This window comes from Anolis sagrei, chromosome 1 (genome assembly GCF_037176765.1).
Source record: "Anolis sagrei isolate rAnoSag1 chromosome 1, rAnoSag1.mat, whole genome shotgun sequence".
In the NCBI taxonomy this organism is placed as follows: Eukaryota; Metazoa; Chordata; class Lepidosauria; order Squamata; family Dactyloidae; genus Anolis; species Anolis sagrei.
In genome coordinates, this window is record NC_090021.1 from 176,347,671 (window position 1) to 176,371,161 (window position 23,491).

At 38.9% G+C, this 23,491-nt stretch overlaps 1 protein-coding gene across 1 annotated transcript in view; it reads left to right on the forward strand.

Moving 5' to 3' along the window:
* Nucleotides 1-23,491, forward strand: part of LOC132778688 (aldehyde oxidase-like) — a 53,736-nt gene that overhangs the window by 1,520 nt on the left and 28,725 nt on the right. Inside the window, exons 4-18 of the mRNA XM_067470585.1 lie at nucleotides 2,441-2,508; nucleotides 5,521-5,604; nucleotides 7,042-7,122; nucleotides 8,229-8,373; nucleotides 10,280-10,372; nucleotides 11,524-11,675; nucleotides 11,866-11,959; nucleotides 12,459-12,568; nucleotides 14,979-15,163; nucleotides 16,975-17,137; nucleotides 17,623-17,715; nucleotides 18,431-18,600; nucleotides 19,250-19,376; nucleotides 23,008-23,130; nucleotides 23,341-23,437. Coding sequence (XP_067326686.1) covers nucleotides 2,441-2,508; nucleotides 5,521-5,604; nucleotides 7,042-7,122; nucleotides 8,229-8,373; nucleotides 10,280-10,372; nucleotides 11,524-11,675; nucleotides 11,866-11,959; nucleotides 12,459-12,568; nucleotides 14,979-15,163; nucleotides 16,975-17,137; nucleotides 17,623-17,715; nucleotides 18,431-18,600; nucleotides 19,250-19,376; nucleotides 23,008-23,130; nucleotides 23,341-23,437 — 1,785 coding nt within the window. The remainder of the gene's footprint in view (nucleotides 1-2,440; nucleotides 2,509-5,520; nucleotides 5,605-7,041; nucleotides 7,123-8,228; nucleotides 8,374-10,279; nucleotides 10,373-11,523; nucleotides 11,676-11,865; nucleotides 11,960-12,458; nucleotides 12,569-14,978; nucleotides 15,164-16,974; nucleotides 17,138-17,622; nucleotides 17,716-18,430; nucleotides 18,601-19,249; nucleotides 19,377-23,007; nucleotides 23,131-23,340; nucleotides 23,438-23,491) is intronic.

A 23,491-nucleotide genomic window follows, 5' to 3' on the forward strand; every position in this document is an offset into this window, starting at 1 on the left:
ACTTATGCCTGACTTGTAAATACTGTATTTGTTTGCATGCCCTAGAAAACTCAGATAAATTTGAGCATTATGGATTTTTGTTTAATCTGTGCATATTGCTAACATATTTAACTTTTTTCTGTTTTCATGTGACTACAATGAAATCAGATCCAACATTTCTACTTATTAAATTGATTAAACATAAAAGCAAAGATGAAGCTGCACTATGACCGCAGTATCCACAGGGGATATATTCCTAACTTTATCTACATATATAAAATTGCACGTAATATTAAACCCCATTGAACTAAAGGACCTCCAGCCCAAGAATACCATGGAGTTAGGCTGAAATACTTAGAAAAATGCCCAGGGAAGACAGGTTTTGTTGAACATAGAAAATAAAACCATGGATACCAGTCCTTCAGATAGAAGAGTCATACTGTGCCTGAAAAGCAGCCATTATTGATGAAGTGTCAGTATCATAAGTTAAATTATTTCAATGAGAATTAGAGCAATTAAAATGTGCATCCTCCCTAAATTACTGTATTTGTTTCAGACTCTACCACTGGAGTTTACACAACAAAAAATTAAAAAATGGGATGGAGAAATAAGGAAGTGGATATTTGAAGGGGAAAAAATCAAGAATAAGAAATAAGGAACTATATATGTCAAATAAAGAATTAGGATGGGGAATACCAAAGTTACAAGAATACTACGAAGCATTTCAACTGAAAGTGATTCAGGAATTGATAGAGGACAAGCAAGAGAAGTGGATAAGAATAGGGAATGAAGTATTGTCGAAGGCTGTCATGGCCAGAATCACTGGGTTGTTGTAGGTTTTTTCAAGCTATATGGCCATGTTCTAGAGGCATTCTCTCCTGACATTTCACCTACATCTATGGCAAGCATTCTCAGAAGTAGTGAGGTCGGACCTCACTACCTCTGAGGATGCTTGTCATAGATGCAGGTGAAACGTCAGAAGAGAATGCCTCTAGAACATGGCCATATAGCCCAAAAAAACTTACAACAACCCAGAGAATGAAGTAAATAAAGGTCAAGGAAACTACGGAATCTTTACAAATAATTTAAAAGAGGGAATAAAAAAAAACAACAGGCCCAAGGAAAATAGCATTAAAAATATGGGGGAAATGGAAAGAGAAATTAATGCCATATTTATCAAAGGAAGCCCCGATAGGTAGTTTAAGTAATGAGGAGAACTAGAGCATCATAAAAAATGGAACCAGATGGGATATAGTAAAATCAAAGATTTATATAATGAAAATAAGGAATTAATGGAATGGAAACAATTGGAAACATTAAGGGGCGGGATTAATTGGTTAACACTAAGAGGAATTTGGGGACAAATTAAAAAGAAAGAAAGTAGTAAAGGAGAAAATATAATAGACAAGATATTAGAAGAGAGATTTGGAGGCAAAAAAAAGGACTTCATAAAAAATATGGAAGAATGATAGAAGATAAGGAATCTATGTATAGACTAATGGAAAACAAGTAGGAAAAGGAAAGGGGCCTAGAAAGAGAAAAAATAGAAAAGATAATCAATGGTTTAAATAAAATAAAAATAGAAAAATACAAGGAACTATAACTAGAAAATAATAACGAAATGGTACAGAACACCAATTCAGCTTGCACATACAAGTCAGGGATTAAATCCCAAACGTTGGCATTGTGGAAGTTGGGAGGCATGGTATTCACATCTATGGCGGGAGTGTGAAAAGATACAAAAATTCTGGAGTCAAATTCTAAACCAGGTAGAATTACATACTAAAATAAAATTTGATGTAAATATACAAATTTTGTTAATAGGAATATATGGTGATAGAAGAGTTAAGGACTAAGACCAAAATTTAATGATGATGATGTTTAGAGCAGCACATGCAGTAATAGCTTAGGGCTGGAAAGAAAAAAAGAAATGGGCACTTGGTATGAATATGTATGGGACCAAATACAGCTGGACATCATAAGAAGCAAAAAGACATGGTCAGACAAATAGAAAAAAAATAAAGAAATTTGGACTCCATTTAAAAGATGGTTACAGGTCGTTAAACCAGATGATGAAAGCTGGAAGAAAAAAAAATGGATAGAATTGAAAGAAGGCTCATGTAACAGGAAAAAAGGATTACATTGTCAACAGGGAAGAGGGAGGGGTGGGAGTGGGGAGGGAGAAGGGAATGAAAAAGGACAAAATGCATGGTAATTATGGTTATGTATAATTTTTTTATAAGAACCTGCAAAAAAGGGGGAAAACAGTATCACAAGTTAACTGAAATGTAACATCTCAACTAGGAATAAGATTTGTGTAATTTTGAGTGAGACAGAAGCATTTTTCACAAACCTTGCTGCCACTTCATATCCTTCTGTTTAGGGCTCACTTGAAAAAAAAAGCTACATTTTTAAATAAACATTTATGTTGATAACACGATCATGTTCATCTATCCTACAGGTAATCTTTGCCGTTGTACTGGTTACAGGCCAATCATTCAAGGATGCAAGACTTTCTGTAAAATAAAAGTAAGTTTTTCATAGCATTCTTCTGTTAAACTGATTGCAATACTTTTTCAGGAAATTTCCTGGTTGGGCGTGATTGTTTTTACATTTTCTGTAGCTGAACTATAGAATTAGCTGTTATTCTTCAGCCAGTTTCATTGGGTGGCCAGGCTCTGGATTCCAAATAATATACTGTAAAAACTGCAGTGGTTTTTTTTAGCCATCATCAGTATCTAGAGGAGAAGCCTCCAGGGGCGCAATGGGTCAAACCCTTGTGCCAGCAGGACTGCTGACTGAAAGGTTGGCAGGTTGAATCTGGGGAGCGGGGTGAGCTTCCATCTGTCAGCTTCAGCTTCCCATGCAGGGACATGAGAGAAGCCTCTCACAGGATGGTATAACATCTGGGCATCTCCTGGGCAACATCCTTGGAGACGGACAATTCTCTCACACCAGAAGCCACTTGCAGTTTCTCAAGTTGCTCCTGACATGGGAAAAAAGTATCTAGGGCTGGATCTGCACTGCCATATAATACAGATTATTTGCTTTGAACTGGATTATATGTCTACACTGCCATATAGTCTGGGATAAGAAGACAATCTGGAATAAGATCCTGGGATATTGGGCAGTGTGGAAGAGGCCTTGACGTTACTTTGATACTCTCACAATAAGCATGAGGAAGGTAATGTAAACCACATCTGTGTAGTGCAGTGTTTCTCAACCTGGTGATCAGGACCCCTGGGGGGAGTCGTGAGGGGGTGTCAGAGGGGTCACCAAAGACATAGTATTTTCTACTGGTCATGGTGGTTCTGTGTGGGAAGTTTGGTCCAATTCTATCTTTGGTGGGAGTCAGAATGCTCTTTGATTGTAGGTGAACTAGAAATCCCAGCAACTAAAATCCCCAAAAAAATCTGGGTTGCAGCTAAACATTAAAAAAAACCAAGATTATGGCAACAAGAATGATTGACAACTGGAAAGTAGAGGGAGAAAATGTGGAGGCCATGACAGACTTTGTATTTCTAGGTGCAAAGATTACTGCAGATGCAGACTATACCCAGGAAATCAGAAGACGCTTACTTCTTGGGAGGAGAGCAATGTCCAATCTCGATAAAATAGTAAAGAGTAGAGACATCAGACTGGCAACAAAGATCCGCCTAGTCAAAGCCATGGCATTCCCTGTAGCAACCTACGGATGTGAGAGCTGGACCTTAGGGAAGGCTGAGCGAAGGAAGATATATGCTTTTGAACTGTGGTGTTGGAGGAAAGTTCTGAGAGTGCCTTGGACTGCGAGAAGATCCAACCAGTCCATCCTCCAGGAAATAAAGCCCGACTGCTCACTGGAGGGAAGGATACTAGAGACAAAGTTGAAGTACTTCGGCCACATCATGAGGAGACAGCAAAGCCTAGAGAAGACAATTATGCTGGGGAAAGTGGAAGGTAAAAGGAAGAGGGGCTGACCAAGGGCAAGATGGATGGATGGCATCCTTGAAGTGACTGGACTGACCTTGAAGGAGCTGGGGGTGGTGACGGCCAACAGGGAGCTCTGGCGTGGGCTGGTCCATGAGGTCACGAAGAGTCGGAGACGACTGAACGAATGAACATCAACAACAACAATCCCCAAATTCCACCAGTGTTCACATTTGGGCATATTGAATATTGGTGCCAAGTTTGCTGCAGATCTATTATTGCTTGAGTCCACAGTGCTCTCTGGATGTAGGTGAACTACAACTCCGAAACCCAAGGTCAATGCCCACCAAACCCTTCCAGTATTTTCTGTTGGTTATAGGAATTCTATGTGCCAAGTTTGGTTCAATTCCATTGTTGGTGGAGTTCAGAATGCTTTTTGATTGTAGGTTAACTATAAATCTCAGCACCTACAACTACCAAATGACAAAATCAATCCCTCCACCCAACCCCACCAGTATTCATATTTTGAAGTATTGGGTATTTATGGCAAATTTGGTCCAGTGAATGTAAATACATCCTGTATATCAGATATTTACATTATGATTCATAACAGTAACAGAATCACAGTTATAAAATAGCAAGAAAAATATTTTATGGTTGGGGGTCAGCACAACCTGAGGAACTGTATTAAAGGGTCACAGCATTCGGAAGGTTGAAACATGGTGTAGCACATTTGATTGATAAAAGAACTATATCTGATATTTATATGCATTTGATGAGGTAAATGTGAAAATAACTGGTTAATTAAACAAGGCGAAATAATATGTGTAACTGAAAATTATCCATGAAGGGAGAATGTAGAGTTTGCAGTTTTTGCATCACAGGTTTTGGACTTTATACTTTGTTCATTGTTATATGAAATTAAGCATGAATATTTTGAGTTGGATGTAACCATATGATGCTGTTGTCTGCTTCTCTGGAAAAATTGATTTGGAAAAGATCAGATTGACGCCCTGTGAAATCTCATGTTAAAATGTGGATGTACAGAAGAGGCCCTTATATAATAAAACATTCCAATTCAGTTCCACTCAGAAGGAATGGGGAAGTCACTAACAGTGTCAGGATCTATGTGATTTATATGTACACCCCTTTGTCTGCCTATGAGAAGTTGGAATGTCTGCCTGCAATCGTTTTACAATTTCCCTTAATGTTAGGTGTTGTTGTTGATGACTTGAAATAAATGTAGTATTGAAATCCTTAAAGAATTCCTAGAAGGGATCCAAAATTCTGGAGTCCAGAGTGTATCTAAAGTTTTTTTGTGTGTGTGTGTGTGTGTTTATTTATTTATTTATTTATTATTATTATTATTATTATTGGATACCAATATCAAAAAGGTTTGCAGATTTTGGAAACAATTTCAAACTTTTGCAAAAACAAAAATTGTACAGAAGAAGGAATAAATTTGCCACAATATGCAATTCGCACCATTTTCCTTTCTGTGAAAAAACCACTATCTTGAGTTGTAGAAACATGAACACAGATTTTGGTTCCCCAAACTTTCTGTGGTACGTCTGGTAGAGAAGTCAGACTTGAGAGCTTCAGATTTACAATAAATTATGTTTATTGTTTTAGGATGACAGCTGTTGTAAAATAAAAGAGAAGGGGAAGTGTTGCATGGATATAGAAGAAACATTCCCTCTCTGCAAACAACATGAAGTATGTTATTATATTTATAAAAGTTTTGTGTGCTTATTTTTTACTTATTTGTTAGGATGTTGAAACTTGAAGTATGTAAATATAGGCAAACAGGTGGAAATCCAATGCAGAACTTGGAAATATGACTTTTTTTTGTACTATGACATTTAGACTAATTCCACTTCCTGGTCATTGGAAGGACTCTGAGACCCCATATAATCCAGGAGCCTAGGAATCATTTTGATATTTTGTAATACTGGAGGAAGTCAACATATCCTGTCAAACCTGGAAAAGGTTACTTTTTGGTTTATAATTCCCTGGCCCCTTCTACACTGCAATATAAAATCCTGATTATCTGCTTTGAACTGGATTATATGGCAGTATAGACTCATATAATCCAGTTCAAATCAGATAATCTGGATTATTTGATTTGATAATCTGGATTATATGGCAGTGTATAAGGGGCCCAAAACAGAGAGGACTATTTTGACTAATCATTATGCAAAGAAGATTCAAGAGACACTTAAGGGAATCATTAGGTTTCTGTCTGAGTTTTGTTTTCTTATTGCATGTACTTTTTGTTAGGATGCCTTGTTTTCATTTTTTAGTGGAAAAAATATTTTCCTTTGGGCAGGACATTGCCTTACTTACTTGGGCGATCCCTCGTTGGACGAGTAAGATGGTCTTCCATTATGGGATTCCTTGTGGGTCCGCATGTGGCTGTGGAGCCCTATTCTTGCTCTGCATCTTCTTCTGCAGTGTGGGCATTGGTTTCCAGGTGGAAGGTGGTCCCGGTCAGGGTTGGCTTGACGCGCCTTCCTCCTGGCACGTTTCTCTCTTTCACCCTCCACTCGTGCCTCTTTGAATTCTGCAGCACTGCTGGTCACAGCTGACCCTCAGCTGGAGCTCTCAAGGGCCAGGGCTTCCCAGTTCTCAGTGTCTATGCCAGAGTTTTAAGGTTGGCTTTGAGGCCATCTTTAAATCTCTTTTCCTGCCCACCAAATTCCGTTTCCCGTTCTTAAGTTCAGAGTAGAGCAACTGCTTTGGGAGATGGTGGTCTGGCATCTGGACAACGTGGCCGGCCCAGTGGAGTTGATGGCAGAGGACCATCGCTTCAATGCTTGTGGTCTTTGCTTCTTCCAGCACACTGACGTTTGTCCGCCTGTCTTCCAAAGAGATTTGCAGGATTTTCCGGAGGCAGCGCTGATAGAATCGTTCCAGGAGTTGCATGTGACGTCTGTAGACAGTCCACGTCTCACAGGCATATAGCAGGGTTGGGAGGACAATAGCTTTATATATATTGTGGTAGTGATGTGCCACATACAGGAGAGTGTGCTTCAAACAATAGATCTAAAGCAAACAGAAACTAGGTTGCTGGGTGCTTACAAAGGTATCAGGAGATGTCTTGACTTGGTAGCCTTATCTTTATGATCACATGTCCCTTCTGTGTTTCTTAAGATTTCCCAAAAGCTGTTTGCAGCAGAAGAGTTCCAGCCACAGGACTCAATCCAGAAGCATTTTTTTCCACCTGAACTTGTGGTAAGATACAAGTTGACTTCAGAAAATGGAATTTTGTCTTCATGATCTTGTTGGGAGTCTGATGCTATGCAGAGTTAGGCACCCCAGAGCCTCTGAAATCCACGTTTGTAGGTGTGCAGTGCTTTAATTACTTAAGACAGTGCTGTCTTAGGTATAGTATGCTACTGTACTCTAATCCTCAATCAGAGCTTGTCAAAACCATGAACAAGGGCTCCCTAGGAAGGCAGAGGGCATCGCCACAAGCAATTCTACTTGTCCCCTCACTGAAACGAGCATTTAAAGGTTTGTTCTTGACTGCAAGACTCCCCCCCTCCCCCACACAAATAGAATTCAGAGAGTTCTTAATTCAGATTGGAATCCTTGTTTGGGGGTCGCAAGGCTTTAACCTGCCCCGTCCCTCATTAATCCCAGTTTACGCCTACTTTTTCTATGAGAAAAAAAATTGCTCCATTTCTAATATGCTCCAGTGGGGATATTCAACCCAGTGCAAACTGCAAGTGTGGACAATCCATGTGATTAAATGTAAAGTGAAATTAGTCTTTAAGTAGGATTCAGAAAAAGTCAATGTCATTTCCTCAGCCATTTGAAACATATGGGTGGTTTGGTTCAATATGTGGAAGGAAAATATGGACTATTAATTAAGGAAGTCTGTAACAGATGAATGACCACTGCTATCAATATGCACTAGCATGTCAAAAGTAGATGTTATATCATAACTATTTGTTCACATATATCAGAGTTGCGGTGGCACAATGGGCTAAACCCTTGTACTGGCTGGACTACTGACCTGAAGGTTGGGTTGCTGACCTGAAGGTTGCTAGTTCAAATCTGCAAGACAGAGTGAGCTCCCATCTGTCTAGCTTGTGAGGATATGAGAGAAGCCTCCCAGCAGGATGGTAACACATCCGAGCATCCCCTGAGCAACGTCTCTGTAGACAGCCAATTCTCTCATACCAGAAGTAACTTGCAGTATGTTCTCAAGTCGCTTCTGACACGTTAAAAAGAATCAGAAAGCTTAGTAGCAGGCTGGATGCTTACAGTTGAGATGAAAGTGGTAGAACAGTAGGGTGCTTGTAAGTGCTAAATGCATATTCTTTCCATTACAGTTAATGGCAACTGACCAGCAAAAAATAACTCTCAGTTTCCGTGGAGAAAGGACAACATGGATTTCCCCATCAAGTCTGAAGGAACTGCTAGAGCTCAAATCCAAGTTCCCCAAAGCACCTCTTGTAATTGGAAATACCATTGTTGGTAATGAAAACAATATTAATAAAAAACATGATTGTATACAACGAGAATAGCTTTGCAGAAAGCCAAAATAATTTCAGTCTATGATATTCAGGAGCATTTGAGACCACTGTGAGATTTTTTTTTTGTGTAAAATCATGAGGTTACAGCACTGCAATGTGTTTAAATTCCATAACAAATGTCAATATTGATAATTTGTATTAATTGCTTCTTACTGTTGCATGGAGAAATTGCAATACTATATTGCTGGAGGAGAGCCAGTGTGGTGTAGGAACTTGAGTGTGGGACTATGACTCTGGTCTCATTTCCCCTCTCAGTCATGGAAATCCATGGGTGACTTGGGCAAGTCACACACTCTCAGCCCCAGAAACATATTCAAGTTACAATAAGTAATAATAAATTTTATTTGTATCCTGCCACCATCTCCTCGAAGGGACTCAGGGCCGCTCGCAAAGCACTCCAAAGTGCTGCACGTAAAATAAAACAATACATAGACATAAAAGTGATAATAACATGAGAATAATAGGATATGGTGGAAATCAGTAATGCCTGTGCAGAACTAGGGACTTCATCACACGCAGTGTTTCTACACATTTAAGAAACAACTACTGAAGCCCTTCACATAACACAAGCCTGTACTGTGGGTTTAAGATATTTTGCCATTTCAAAAGTGTGATTTTCCCCAACAATTCTTAAGTCGATTAGCAATAATTCATTTTAAATTCCCCACATAGAGATGGGTAAAAACACCAAATTTAACATATGATGGGAATTCCCAGTTGCCCGCTTGCAAACATAACAATGACATCATTCTGGAGGGAGGAGCCGAGATGGGCAGTATATATTCCTTTCTTCCACCATAATCTTTTGGGAATTGAGGAGGAAGAAACGGTAATTTTTATCTTTTTGTTATCAAGATAAATTCAAATCGAGAGATATCTGTTCTTATAAAGAGAAATGATAATATATAATGATATATAATTGAAGAAATCCTGTTTAATGATCATGCATTAAAAAGTACTTCCACAAGAACAAACACAGAGTATATTTTCAAGTTAAAGAAAAGGGAGGAGACAGTGGGAGAAGAAATATGTCTCCCGTGTGATGGGAAGGCAAACTGCTAATTTGAAAAGAAAGCAGAAAGAAGGAAAGGTGTGAGTGGTAGGAAAATCATTTGTTTAATTTCCAGACAGGGCATTGTGAGGCTTCAGTGAAAAACAATGATCCCCAACACTTTACATATTGCATGGGTTGAAGTCCTTGGTGAAGTCCAAGGACATAATACCACAGCACATTACATGTGTGCGGGCAAAATATTCTGACCCTTACGTACTGAGCCACTGGAAGTTCCTGTTGCCAGTGACTGGCTGTGGGTTCTTTTCTTAGCATGTCTCAGCCCCTTCCCTTTTGTCACTCAAAAAAGATTTTTCCAACACAGGGTGAGACTTGGACATTTGTACCAGGAAGGAATGAATGCAACATATTATCAAGAGATGTATGTAGGTGTTGTATTGTACATCCTCACCAACTTCCCTTATGTTGAAGAATTGTGATTCTGTGCCTGGCAGAATGCCTGCGGAATCACTGTTGTAGTTTAATTCTCTGCGTTCTAGGAGGCAATAAAATGGCATAATTATGTATTTTGCAATGCAAGGAGTCATGCTGAAGGCAGCTTGTGAGTTTGTTTGGTCTGTGTGGATGACATGCAGGCATTTTCAATTACGGATCCCTAATTGGTGGGATTGGAAATTGTGTTGATGGTTTCACCATATTTTCCAGGCTAAGCATATGTAGGATATGGCAGTCAACAGGCCAGTGTATAGCTGTGCGGTATCTCTCACTTCCCCCTACATTATCTGAGGTTCATCTCATGATTACATCAATAAATTTTCTCTATTGTTATTTCTAGGAACTGAGTTGGCATTTAAAGGAGCTCTTCACCCAGTTATCATCTCTCCTACTAGGATTTTTGATCTGAACACTGTGATTTTCGCAAAAACTGGTGAGTTTTGTATATTTATCTTGATGTATAGAAAGAATGTATGTGTGTGTACGTCTGTGTGTGTATCCAAAGCTCTCCCTCTCTCTCTCTTTGTGGCTGGAGTTACACTTAAAAATGTACCTGTTTCAACTTACATACAAATTCAACTTAAGAACAAACCTACAGAACCTATCTTGTTCATAAACCAGGGAATGCCTGTATTGGTGATTCCCCATTCTGGTGAGGCCTATTCAAGCATTCCTGAAGATGGTTGTTTGAACGTGCAAAGTATGGAGCACCTGGACTCTCCAACATTGCTTTTCTCAGAGGCTATAGAGAAGAGGTTACTTTTGTTGGAATTCAACTCCACACTGCCCAAGTCTCAAGTCCTCAGCGAGGAGCAGTTAGTTTAATATAGGCTTTCCCCGTGTCTCCTGTATGACAGTTGGAATGTATCTATTTTGTTCTCTCTCCGTGTGTGTTTCTATTCTTATTTTGATTGGTGTGTAGAATCGATTCTTTTCTACTGCAAACCTTTACTTTGATTTCTGTTTCCTACATTTTCGGTATGTGCTGTGTGCTTTGAGATCTCTCTCTGCATGTGTGTCAGAGAGATGCACTGATTGGTGTTTTTCCCCTCTCATTAAACCTTAGAAGAGATGGGTGTTAGAGTACCTCAGACCCAATTTTTTACTATTAAGAAATGCAGTTATGGTTTATTGTAAATAAACCTTTTGTGACTTTTTAAGATTGGACTCTGCATCTTTGCCTGCCTAAGCTATAAAATCTTTACAGGCACATCACACGGCACATCATTCTTTACTAGCTGCGAGCCGTTGCTCAGCTTTAAGTATCCTATTTGATTTCTGGATGCTCTGCTGTATATTTTAGGGTAGTTTTCCCTGTCTGTATGGAATCAAGTTTAGTGCACCTGTGCAAATGGGAATCCTTCCTCTTCATACTTATTTTCTATCTACACCAGAGAACTAAAGATGGAGATGGAACTAGATACTCATGTCCTCATATGTAGGGCTGGGATAACTTTTCTCCCAAAGCTGTTCCATAGATGTCCCAGTGAATCACCAAATTACATAAATACTCACAAAATGATATGTATTTTACAACTAGAAGATATCTGAATTTTAATGTTTAAAATATCTTTGTTTTCACAGGATTAACACTAGGAGCAACTTGCAGCTTGTCCTTAATGAAAAATATATTAACAAAAATTGTCTCAGAGCTTCCAAGGGAACAAGTGGAGATTTTCCATGCCCTGTTGCAACAGTTAAAATGCCTGGGTGGACGACAAATCAGGAACATGGCTGTATGTTTTTGGTATTAAAGCATGCTAAATGGATAAATATTAAAGATTCAATAATCTGGCATTATTTCTGAACGTTGAGTTCCATGATACTTTACATGTGGGCATTACTTGGCTTTAGTCAGTTTCCAAGAGGGATGCTGAATTATGTTTATTATGTAAGCGAAATGCAAAATCCACTGTCTCTCTTCAGTGTTTAGGAGGGAATATAATCAGTCGACATACATCATCAGATCTAAATCCCGTTCTTGCTGCTGGTTGCTCTATTCTCAATCTGGCATCAATACGTAAGTACTGACATTTGCTGAGCACCAAGAATCACTAGTCTGACCTAGAACTGGAATGGGCTAGGAATGTAAATCTTCAGGTTTTTTTTTCTGTCTTTCTACATACAAGAACAAATAATTCCAGCAATTTTCTCTCTCTTAAGTGAGAATACAAGCGAGCAGGGAGGGGGTGTAATCTTTGACTGCTGTTTGCACTTTGAAACTTTTAAGAAAATACGTAATGTCTTCTTTGCTGCACAGAAAATGTGTTTTGTACACAAACACAATATTTTTGAACAGGAATTATGTGAGAATCTCATATTATTCTCTTCTTCTTTAGCAGGGTATCTTCAGTGCCATGACACATAATATGTACATTATTTGTGCTATAATTAGATGTTAAGATACACAAATATCTCAAATAATTTACATAACTGACATAACTATATTTAAAGATAAACAAATATCTTTAATAGGAAATGATAAGCTGCATCTTTGATTGGAGTAATTTATACTACAGGTGGCTCTCGGCAGATTCCTTTAGACGAAGAATTTTTGACTGGGAGTGAAAATGCTTCGCTTGCAGCAGATGAGATTTTAGTGTCTGTTTACATCCCTTACTCTAAGACGGTAAGGGACACTATGTTTTGGGTTTTGTTGTGCTTTGGTTTCTATGTTACTTGGATTAAGTACTCCAGAATAGACAACAAACTGCAAATATGTATTTGCTTATATAAAGTAGTTGTGTGTTGAACTTCAGAGTACAGCTCCCCCAGTTCAGTTTACAAAACATAATTGGCTTTGTGTCCATGCCAGGATTAGAAGGCTTTCATGTGATTTACAGCATCACCCAGTTTTAATGCTTCCACTCAAGAACCTCAGTAATAATAATAATAATAATAATAATAATAATAATAATAATAACTTTATTTATATACCGCTCTATCTCCCCGAGGAGACTCAGAGCGGTTCCCAGGTAACATCACAAAACATACAAAGCAACCATAAGACTAACAAAACAATATAAGCATAAAAATTGTCGCCATAATACACATATATTCAAAGTTCTCCCAAAGTAGAATACAACTTCTACCCATCTACTCTCTTCCATTCTGCCACAATGCCCCATCCAGTTTTTTTCCCCGACTTCACATTTCTTCTTGCCTTGACACTACAGTCCTTTTTCAATGGGCTGATATGTCATTGATTCAGACTTTGTTCTTATGATAAAAACATGGTGAAATTTAAACAAGACTTCATTTCATGTCTGATTTAGACCAGGCTGGGCAAATCATGGCCTCCAGTGGGAATCTCCCAGTATGCACACACACATATGCATACATCCAAAGCCCTCAGAAGTTCCTCCCTTCTGATTTAGGGCCCTTCTACACATGCCCTAAAATTTGGGATAAAAGGGGGTGACGGTTAAATAATGTTTTATGAAAATGCACATTGATTTGGATTAACAGCTGGAAAATACACATTAAAAAGTTGCACATGAAACCCAATTTCGGCCGAAATATGTGTATATTTGCATGACTGTATATCCCTGCAGTCAAGCAAAACACGTGACTTTGTTCATATACCCTGGTGTGGACTACTTCAGTGCATGTTTGCGTTTTTAAAATCCTGAAACAGCTGATCTGGGCTGTCAACAAATGGAGCCACGGTCACACAGGTGGCTAAGTGGCAACACAGTTGGAAAGCAAGTACAATGGGAACTCTCTGAAATCATTCCTTTGTTCTGATGTTTATGAAATTAAAAAGAGCTTGAATTTTCAGTAGGTTGAGGAGAAAGAATAAGAAATCTGCTTGTGGGTGCATTTAGATACCTGCATGAGCGCATTTGAGGTTCAGCACATCTTGGAGAGTCTTTTTTTTTTTAAGTAGACTTATTTATTTATTTACTTACAGTATTTATATTCTGCCCTTCTCACCCCACAGGGGACTCAGGGTGGATCACAATGCACATATACATGGCAAACATTGAATGCCATAGACATACAACGTATATAAACAGAGACACCGAGGCTATTTTGCAGATTTCTAAAATCTGCTACAAACAAAGGTGTATAGCAGGGGAGCATTTACCGGGACTGACATGTCTATATTTGGATTTGCTGTCAGATTTCATGATTATTTGCCCGACTTATTTGTTGTTTCCTATGGTAGCTTCAGGAATGACAGCTATGTGTCTTGGGACAATAAATTGCTGTTATATGGCCATGCTTCAGTATGAATGCTTTTGAATCTATATATGTACCTTCCTATCTACCTATATACAAGTCTAGAAATATTAGATCCAAAGCCTGGATCAATTTATCCATAGATTAATGGGAGTACTGTACCTTTATTCTTATCAAAAAAGAAACTATCCCCTTCTCAGGGTAGATCGCAAAAGGCAATAGGTTAGTCAGTCGCAGGACAACCTGACAATAGAAGCAATAGAAGCACTGGCCCCTTCTATTTTCTCCATTACAGCACTCCCCTGACTTTTTGAATGTCTGATGGGGATATTGTGGCAGTAGCTTTTGCACTTCCCCAACAGGAGCACTGAGGCCTTTCTACACTGCTATATACAGTCCAGACTATCTGCTTTGAACTGTATTATAGGGCAGTGTAGAAGGGTCCTGAGAGACTAGAAAGGGCCAGTGCTTCTTTTAGGTTCACATGGGATGCACTATTACCTTTCACTATCTACTCTGAGAAGGGGGTGGTTCCTTTTTTATAAGAATTATATACAGTACGTAATTATTGATTTATAATCAAGGGCTTATGAATTTTTTATTACATTCATAACTCACATTACTTTTTGTGGTGTTGTATAATGTGCAAAGCTGTATTTCATGGGCTGATTGGGAATGCCTTTAGGTATGGTATTTATCTTCTCTGGCAGTATTAATGTGCTTATTAAAAAGCTAAACAGTTAAACTATAACTGTAAATGTGTTGCAGTTATGCTTAACAGGAACAGTTTAGACCCTGAAGGAATTGCAAGAGTAATTAACAGTTATGAGTTGTGAGCCTTCCATTTCTTTCAGGGTGAGTTTGTTTCCGCATTCCGCCAGGCCCAGCGCCGGGAAAATGCGCTGCCTATTGTCAACGCCGGAATGAAGGTCTCCTTTGAGCCAGGCTCAGATGTCATTGCAGACATCAGCATTTTTTATGGAGGCATTGCTTCTACTACGGTCTGTGCAAAAAAATCTTGTCAGATGCTTACAGGGAGGTAAAGTATGCATTTCTTTGAAACCAAATGCATTTGTCAGTGTTATCTCATGGCAGTTGCAATAATTTCATAGGCAATTTAGGTAAGCTTTACCTTTGTCTAGATACTGTTTGACTTCTTATGTAAAATGTTATTCCATAATGGAAACAGTGAACCTTGAAGTGGCCTTAAAAAGTCATGGAATAAATGCAAAATGTGTGTCCTTTTTGGCAGGAAAGATTCTGCGAGCAAAGGACTGAATTACTGATAATAATTTTTTGATGGATTCTGTCTTCATCAACCTTGAAATGTCACCCTTTTTATCTTATCCATATATACTTTGCTTCCTGAAAGAAAGCCATTTAGTTCACAGATTGATTGGAATGTTCACATCATATAGGAATTATTTTTTACTGTGGGAGAAAGCTGCTTTCCGATGCTCACTGGGGGACCAGAGTAGCTAGCTCTTCAAATTCTGGCAGCTGCATCTGTCTCTTCTTCGACAGTATTTTTGGTCAGCCCTAGAACACATGGAATGATCATATGAGCACTGAAATGTATGTCTTTATTGGAGCCCCCAGTGGCGCAATGGATTAAACCTTAGTGCCAGCAGAACTGCTGACCAAGAGGTCAGCGGTTCAAATCTGGGGGGAAATGGGTTGAGCTCCCTCTGTCAGCTCCAGCTCCCCATGCAGGGTCATAGGAGAAGCCCCCCACAAGGATAGTAAAACATCAGACATCTGGGCATCCCCTGGGCAATGTCCTTGCACAGTCAATTCTCCCACACCAGAAGCGACTCGCAGTTTCTCAAGTCACTCCTGACACAGAAAAAAAAAATTCATATGTTCTTGTGACAGTTTGAAGTGATCCATATTATTTGGTATAGGGGTTGTGAGTGTTGGGACTTCAACTTTGGCAATGAAAGTTCAATTCCCCGTTCAGTTGTAAAAGCTATGAAATTATACTCAGGTGCTACATGTTGTTTGATGATGGTGATAAATTTTATTTGTTACCTGCCTCTTTTAACAGCCCTGAGGTACAACAAAGTCAAAACATATAAACATACTGTGTATTTCTGTGATTCTGTAATATTGTGTGTATCTGTAATTTTGGCTTTAAATCATTTTATCATATCTGTAACACAGATCTGAGTGTTATCACTTTAGGAAGAGTTTTAATTTTTTTCCTGCAAGAAGTCCTAAAATGTGTTGTTGAAGGCTTTCATGGCTGGAATCACTGGGTTGCTGTGAGTTTTCCGGACTGTATGGCCATGTTGCAGAGCCTGGTGGCACAGTGGGTTAAAGTGCGGAGCTGCTGAGCTTGTTGACCGAAAGGTTGCAGGTTCAATTCTGGGGAGCGACGTGAGCTTCCACTGTCAGCCCTAGCTTCTGCCAACCTAGCAGTTCGAAAACATGCATATGTGAGTAGATCAATAGGTATCGCTCCGGCGGGAAGGTAATGGCGATCTATGCAGTCATGACCTTGGAGGTGTCTATGGAGTCTTTGGCTTAGAAATGGAGATGAGCACCACACCCCAGAGTCAGACATGACTGGACTTAACGTCAGGGGATAACCTTTACCTTTAACCTATGGCCATGTTGCAGAAGCATTCTCTCCTGACGTTTCACCCACATCTATTGCAGGCATCTTCAGATGTTGTGAAGTCACCTCTGAGGATGCCTGCCATAGATGTGGGTGAAATGTAAGGAGAGAATGCTTCTGGAACATGGCCATACAGCCAAAAAAACTCAGAGCAACCCAGTCCTAAAATACTATTCAGTCCTAAAATACTATCCAAATTCTGCATCATCAATACACTTTCCCTCTTACAGGACCTGGAATGAACATACCCTGGAAGAAGCTTGTAGGCTAGTATCTGAGGAGATTGCAATCCTTCCTCCAACTCCAGAAGGAATGACGGAATACAAACAAACACTCGCCACCAGTTTCATATTTAAATTCTATCTCCAGATTGTGCAACAATTTAACCACATGGTAACTTTCTATGCAACTGTTTGGCTATGAAATTTACTGATACTGTTTTGAGCACAGCAATTCTGATATCATTTTATAATGGTTAGGTAGAGTTTCACATAATGTCACTAGGAGGGAACAATTTTCAGGAAAAAAATAATAAACAGCATTGAGGAACTGGGAGGAAAACTCTTTCTTAGTATGAACAGAACATGGCAAAATATGTGGGGATTAAAGAGGAATGGTGAAACAGTTATAAAATGCTAAGACCCCACTGACTGGATACAGAGTTTGGACAGCAGCATTTGGTGTATGTGTGTATGTGTCTGTGTACATGTTTGAAAGAGAGATGAAACCCCTACTTAGCTGCAGAACTTTTTAGCTGCCCCAGGGAGAAAATGATATTCTGATAACCTCACTCAGTAAATATGAATATTGTGATCACCTTGAGATGTTTTAAAAGAAGGATAAGCCATAAGTAATATATATATATATTGATATTTCAGCATTCATTAGGGCATAGAACTATGCCAACAAACTATATGAACAGTCTGAAGACGTTCGAGACCACACTACCTCAAGGTTTCCAAATGTATCAGGTCAGTAATATTATGCATAGGATAAACCATAAGCAGCTTTTCTGTAACAATGGGGATGCTCTGAACTTTTGACTTTTTTCACATGAGCAACTTGCACAAGAAATTTTAGGTCCCTTCTACATTGCCATATAATCCAGATTATCAAAGTAGATAATCCACATTTTCTGCTTTGAACTGGATTATATGAGTCTATACTGACATATAATCCAGTTCAGAGCAGATCATCTGGATTTTATATGGCAGTGTAGAAGGGGCCTATAGCAATTGGCCCAAGTGAATTTATCCTGAGATTCTTAATCACCCATAACTGCACGACTGGTGGTTGGATTTGTACTTCCTGATGAATAATAAGGATATTGTTCAATTCATAAGGATGTGGTCTGTGTTGCTGAATAAAGAAAGCATAACCCTATTTATTGTCGAAGGCTTTTATGGCCAAATCACTGGGTTGTTGAAGGTTTTTCAGGCTGTATGGCCATGTTCTAGAAGCATTATCTCCTGATGTTTCATCTGCATCTGTGGCAAGCATCCTCAGAGGTTATGAGGTTTGTGGAAACCCAATTTGCCTAGTTTCCACAAACCTCACAACCTCTGAGGATGCTTGCCACAGATGTAGGTGAAACATCAGGAGAGAATGCTTCTAGAACATGGCCATACAGCCTAAAAAACCTACAACAATCCAATAACTCTATTTGTCTTTTGTTTTATTAAACAGGATGTTGACCCTGCACAGTTGCCCCATGACATGGTGGGATGTCCCATAATGCATCATGCAGGTGTTATGCATGCCACCGGAGAAGCTATCTATTGCGATGATATGCACACTGTGGAAAATGAATTCTTTTTGGCCTTAGTGACAAGTTCAAGAGCACATGCCGAGATTGTGTGAGTGCAGTAATTGACATGGTCCTGGGCTTGAAAAACAGCAAGCCAAATTCCAAAACAATCATGCTGCAAGATTTATGTGCCAATTGAATTAAACATGTATGGTTTCCTGATGGAAATATTATCAATATCTTGGTATTTTTTTTTTTTGGATAATCCCCTAAGTATTGTTGAGGATTGTTTTTATATGTTTCTAATTTTATTTAAATTTTAATTTAAAATGTTATTTTATATTGTATGGGACACTGAATGTCTGTTTAAATATTGAATGAATTTGTGCCATTTGCACATACAGATCACATCAGTTATTAATTCTTTTAAACTTGCTTCCTAGTACATATGTCTACTACATCCACACTGAGCTGGATTGGGGAATTTAAACTTCATAGAAAAATCATACTCTATCCATGCTGGCAGTCTTTTGTTTAATTACATCTTTCACTAATATTTCTGTAATTGATTTTTTTAATATATCAAGCCCCAATCTAATCAAGCCCCATTTGTTTAGCTTGTAGAATATTCAGCAGTGATTAAGTAAGAATAATTTTATGATGCAATTTGGCTGCAGTTATGTTGAAATGATAAAGAACGATTTATCTACCAAGTATATTTATGGTTTTTATTTGATAATTTCGCTTTTGCTTCTCAGATCAATTGATGTATCAGAAACTCTTCAGTTGCCTGGGGTGGTTGATGTGATAACGGTGAAAGATGTGCCAGGTAGAAATGAATTCTGTTGCATCAGTGAACCAGAAAGTTTGCTTGTGACAGATAAGGTATTGTTCATATGTCGTTTATCAGTTCATTTCTAAGCAAAAATAAATGCATGTTTGCTTTGTGAGAAGTAAATTTCCATTAATGACGGCAACATACTGGAATTGTTTTGATAAAAATCGGGCGTGAATGTGTCCTTTATCTAACCAATAAAAGAAGTTACATAATAAATGATTAATTAATAAATTAGCAGTGTGTATATGGTGCAATGGCATCTTTGGTCCCTTCTAATATTCCAGATTATTTTTTTTGTCCAAAACTTTTTATTAATGACTTATATAGGATAAAATAAAATAACGCATCGCAACATGACATACATACTTTTAAACACAAGCATTATACAAACTACTATACCAAACAAAGGAAGAGAAAAAGAAAAAAGTGATAAAAATAATAAAATTCTTACTTCCATTCTGCCTTCTTTTGCCATTTGTTAATTTATATTGTATTTCCCTTTTTTTTCTCCAAAAAAGAAAAAAGAAAAAATGTCCCTCCAACTTTCATTCCTCTTATCATCATTCTTTTTGTTTATTGTTCATTTTTCATATAGTCCTCAAGGGCCTTCCAATCTGTCTTTTTCATTCCTTTTTTCATTATTTTGTCTCAACCAAAAGGACAATTCATCCATGTACTTAATTTTCATTATTTTTCCAGCCATTGTGTCTTCAGAGGGATCATTTCTGTTTCCAAAATTTAGCAAAAAATAAAACTACTGAATATTGGAAAATGATACATGCAGAATGTAAAAAAACAAAACATAAATTTCCCTATGCAACTAGAAATGTATTTACTAGGAATATTTGAATCAGATATATTTAAAGATACTAATACTGAAAAATTGTTTACCTTCTTTGCAACAACAGCTAGAATTATTTTTGATGTATTCCAGATTATTAAAACAGATAATCCATATTGTTTGCTTTGAACTGGATTATATGAGTCTACACTGCCATATAATGCCATTCAAGCAGATAACCTGGATTTTATATGGCAGTGTAGAAGGGCCTTATTGGAAACATGAGTTGTCTGGAAACTATTTCTGAATATTGTCAGCCAACAATGAGAGCAAAATTTAGAAAAGTTACTATTTTTGCTACAGGAACCTACATGTTTTTAACTTGACATGCATTGTGTCCACAGTTAGTTTTGATCAACATCATTATATGCTCAAGCACAATCCATTCAGAAAGAAGAAAAATTGATATACCTTCTTATAGGCAATACTGTCGCAGGTTGATTCTTCATTATCTGGAAATCCAAAACTCACCAAAAACGGAAACTCTTTGTTGTTATCCACTTTCACCTTTGAGAAAAGAGGGCTAGTCACATGTCCAGCACTCATTGGGTTTTTCTTCAAGGAGCCCTGACAGAGGAAAGAAATGGGAGAAGTCGGGAGAAACTAACTTAGACAAGGCCCTTGCAAAAAGTGAAATTATTATCCTTTATTCAATACTAGCTGTGCCCTGCCACGCGTTGCTGTGGCCTATAGTAAAACTTATCAAAGTTGAGGTAGATATCTGGACTATTATGAAAGAGAGGTCCCTACCTATTCCTTCCCCCTTTTCCTCCCCCTTTCTCTCCTTTCTTCCTTCTCTACCTCTTTCTTTCTTTCCTTCTTTCACTACTTGGTTTCATCCTTCTCTCTTTCCTTCATTCCCTCCCCCTTTCTTCCTTTGCCTTTCTTTCCTCCCTGTTTGCTTCCTTCTTTCACTTTTTATTTCCTTTTATTTCACCATCATCATAACAATAACAATAATGCAATGCATTGCCTCCGGGACCTGACACCTCTCCCATCCCCCCTAAAAGGGTCTCAGAGGAACAATAGCATAATAATAATAATAGAAATAACAACCTTTACTCGCCACGTGTTGCTGTGGCTAATCTTCCCTCTTTCTCTCCTTCTTTCCCTCCCTCCCTCCCTCCCTCCTTCCTTCCTTCCTTCCTTCCTTCCTTCCTTCCTTCCTTCCTTCTTTCCTTCCTTCCCATCTTTCCTTCTCCTCTTCTTTCTCTATCTCTTTCCTTCCTTCCCTCTTTTTCTTTCTCTTCTGCTGTCTCTCTTTTCTTTCCTTCCATCTTTCCTTTTCTTTCCTTTTCTTCTTCCTCTAACTTTCCTTCCTTCCCCCTTTTTCTTTACCTCTCTTTCTCTTTCTTCCTTCTTTTCTTCCTTCCTGTCTTTCCTAGATTTTGACAGGGCGGGAAGGGGCGGGGTGGGGTTTGGAGGTGGCGTGAAGTAAAAGGAGGTAAGATTGGGGAAGGGGAGTGATGGAGCGTGGGGTTGCGTGTGTGTGCGGCAGCGGGGGGAGTGATGGAGCGTGGGGTTGCGTGTGTGTGTGCGGCGGCAGGGGGAGTGGGGTTGCGTGTGTGTGCGGTGGTGGGGGGAGTGATGGAGCGTGGGGTTGCGTGTGTGTGTGTGGCGGCGGGGGGAGTGGGGTTGCGTGTGTGTATGCGGCGGCGGGAGGAGTGATGGAGCGTGGGGTTGCGTGTGTGTGTGCGGCAGGGGGTGTGTGTGTGCGGGAAGCGGCGCGGCGGGGCTTGGAGTGGGCATGGTTTCCGCAGAGGAACGTTGGCCGGAAGGCCATGTGCGCGCGCCAGGGAACTTGCGGCTGGGCGCCAATGCGCATGCTCAGTTGTTTTGCCGTTTTGTGAGTGTGTTGTTGTGTTGTTTTTCATTTTGAGTAGATATGTTTGTACCTTGTGGGTTGTGTTATGGGCATGGGAATTTTGGTTAAGTTTCGTTGGGGTTTTTTTGAGTTTTGTTCTTTTGCCGTTTTGTGAGTGTGTTGCTGTGTTGTTTTTCATTTTGAGTAGATATGTTTGTACCTTGTGGGTTGTGTTATGGGCACGGGGATTTTGGTTAAGTTTTGTTGGGCGATTTTTGAGTTTTGTTGTTTTGCCGTTTTGTGAGTGTGTTGTTGTGTTGTTTTTCATTTTGAGTAGATATGTTTGTACCTTGTGGGTTGTGTTATGGGCACGGGGATTTTGGTTAAGTTTTGTTGGGGGATTTTTGAGTTTTGTTGTTTTGCCGTTTTGTGAGTGTGTTGTTGTGTTGTTTTTCATTTTGAGTAGATATGTTTGTACCTTGTGGGTTGTGTTATGGGCACGGAGATTTTAGTTAAGTTTCGTTGGGGGATTTTTGAGTTTTGTTGTTTTGCCGTTTTGTGAGTGTGTTGTTGTGTTGTTTTTCATTTTGAGTAGATATGTTTGTACCTTGTGGGTTGTGTTATGGGCACGGGGATTTTGGTTAAGTTTCGTTGGGGTTTTTTTTTGAGTTTTGTTGTTTTGCCGTTTTGTGAGTGTGTTGTTGTGTTGTTTTTCATTTTGAGTAGATATGTTTGTACCTTGTGGGTTGTGTTATGGGCATGGGAATTTTGGTTAAGTTTCGTTGGGGTTTTTTTGAGTTTTGTTTCCTCGTTGGATGCCCCTAACAAATTTATATATATAGATGCAATGTCCAGATGCAGGTATTCCAAAATTTCGGGGGGAAACCCTTCGCTCCTAAGCTTTTTGGATAGGGGAGATTCAACCTGTTATTTTCATGCTTGACACACCTACTAGAAACAAGCAAATATTTTTCTTTATTTTTATTTACTCTCCCCACATCTCTCTGTGTGTAATGTTTCAAATATTTTGCAGGTAACCTGTGTGGGTCAGATAATTGGTGCTGTGATTGCTGTTTCTTCTGCTCACGCTAAACGTGCAACCTCAACAGTAAAAATAATATACAAAGATCTGGAACCAGTTGTTCTGACTATTGAGGTAATTCCTATGGTGCCTCTGTCTCATTAAAAATGAAGTGTCACCTCAAAAGTTTCCAGATTCCACAAAATTATTTTCAACAGCTGGGTTTGAGTAATATTGTCAGACTACATGTCATCTTTCCAAGAGTAGCTTACCAAGGAACACAAGTATCCAAAAGATGATTTCAAAGATACATTTTAATTATTTCTTTTCCAACTGCAATTGCAGGAAGCAATAGAACATAAGTCTTTCTTCAGTCCAGAAAGAAAACTTGAGCAAGGAAATGTTCAAAAAGGATTTCTTGTGGCAGAACATATTCTTGAAGGTAAATCTGTACAAATGCTGCAGAGAAAAAGGAAGATTTTCCACTGTTTCTCCT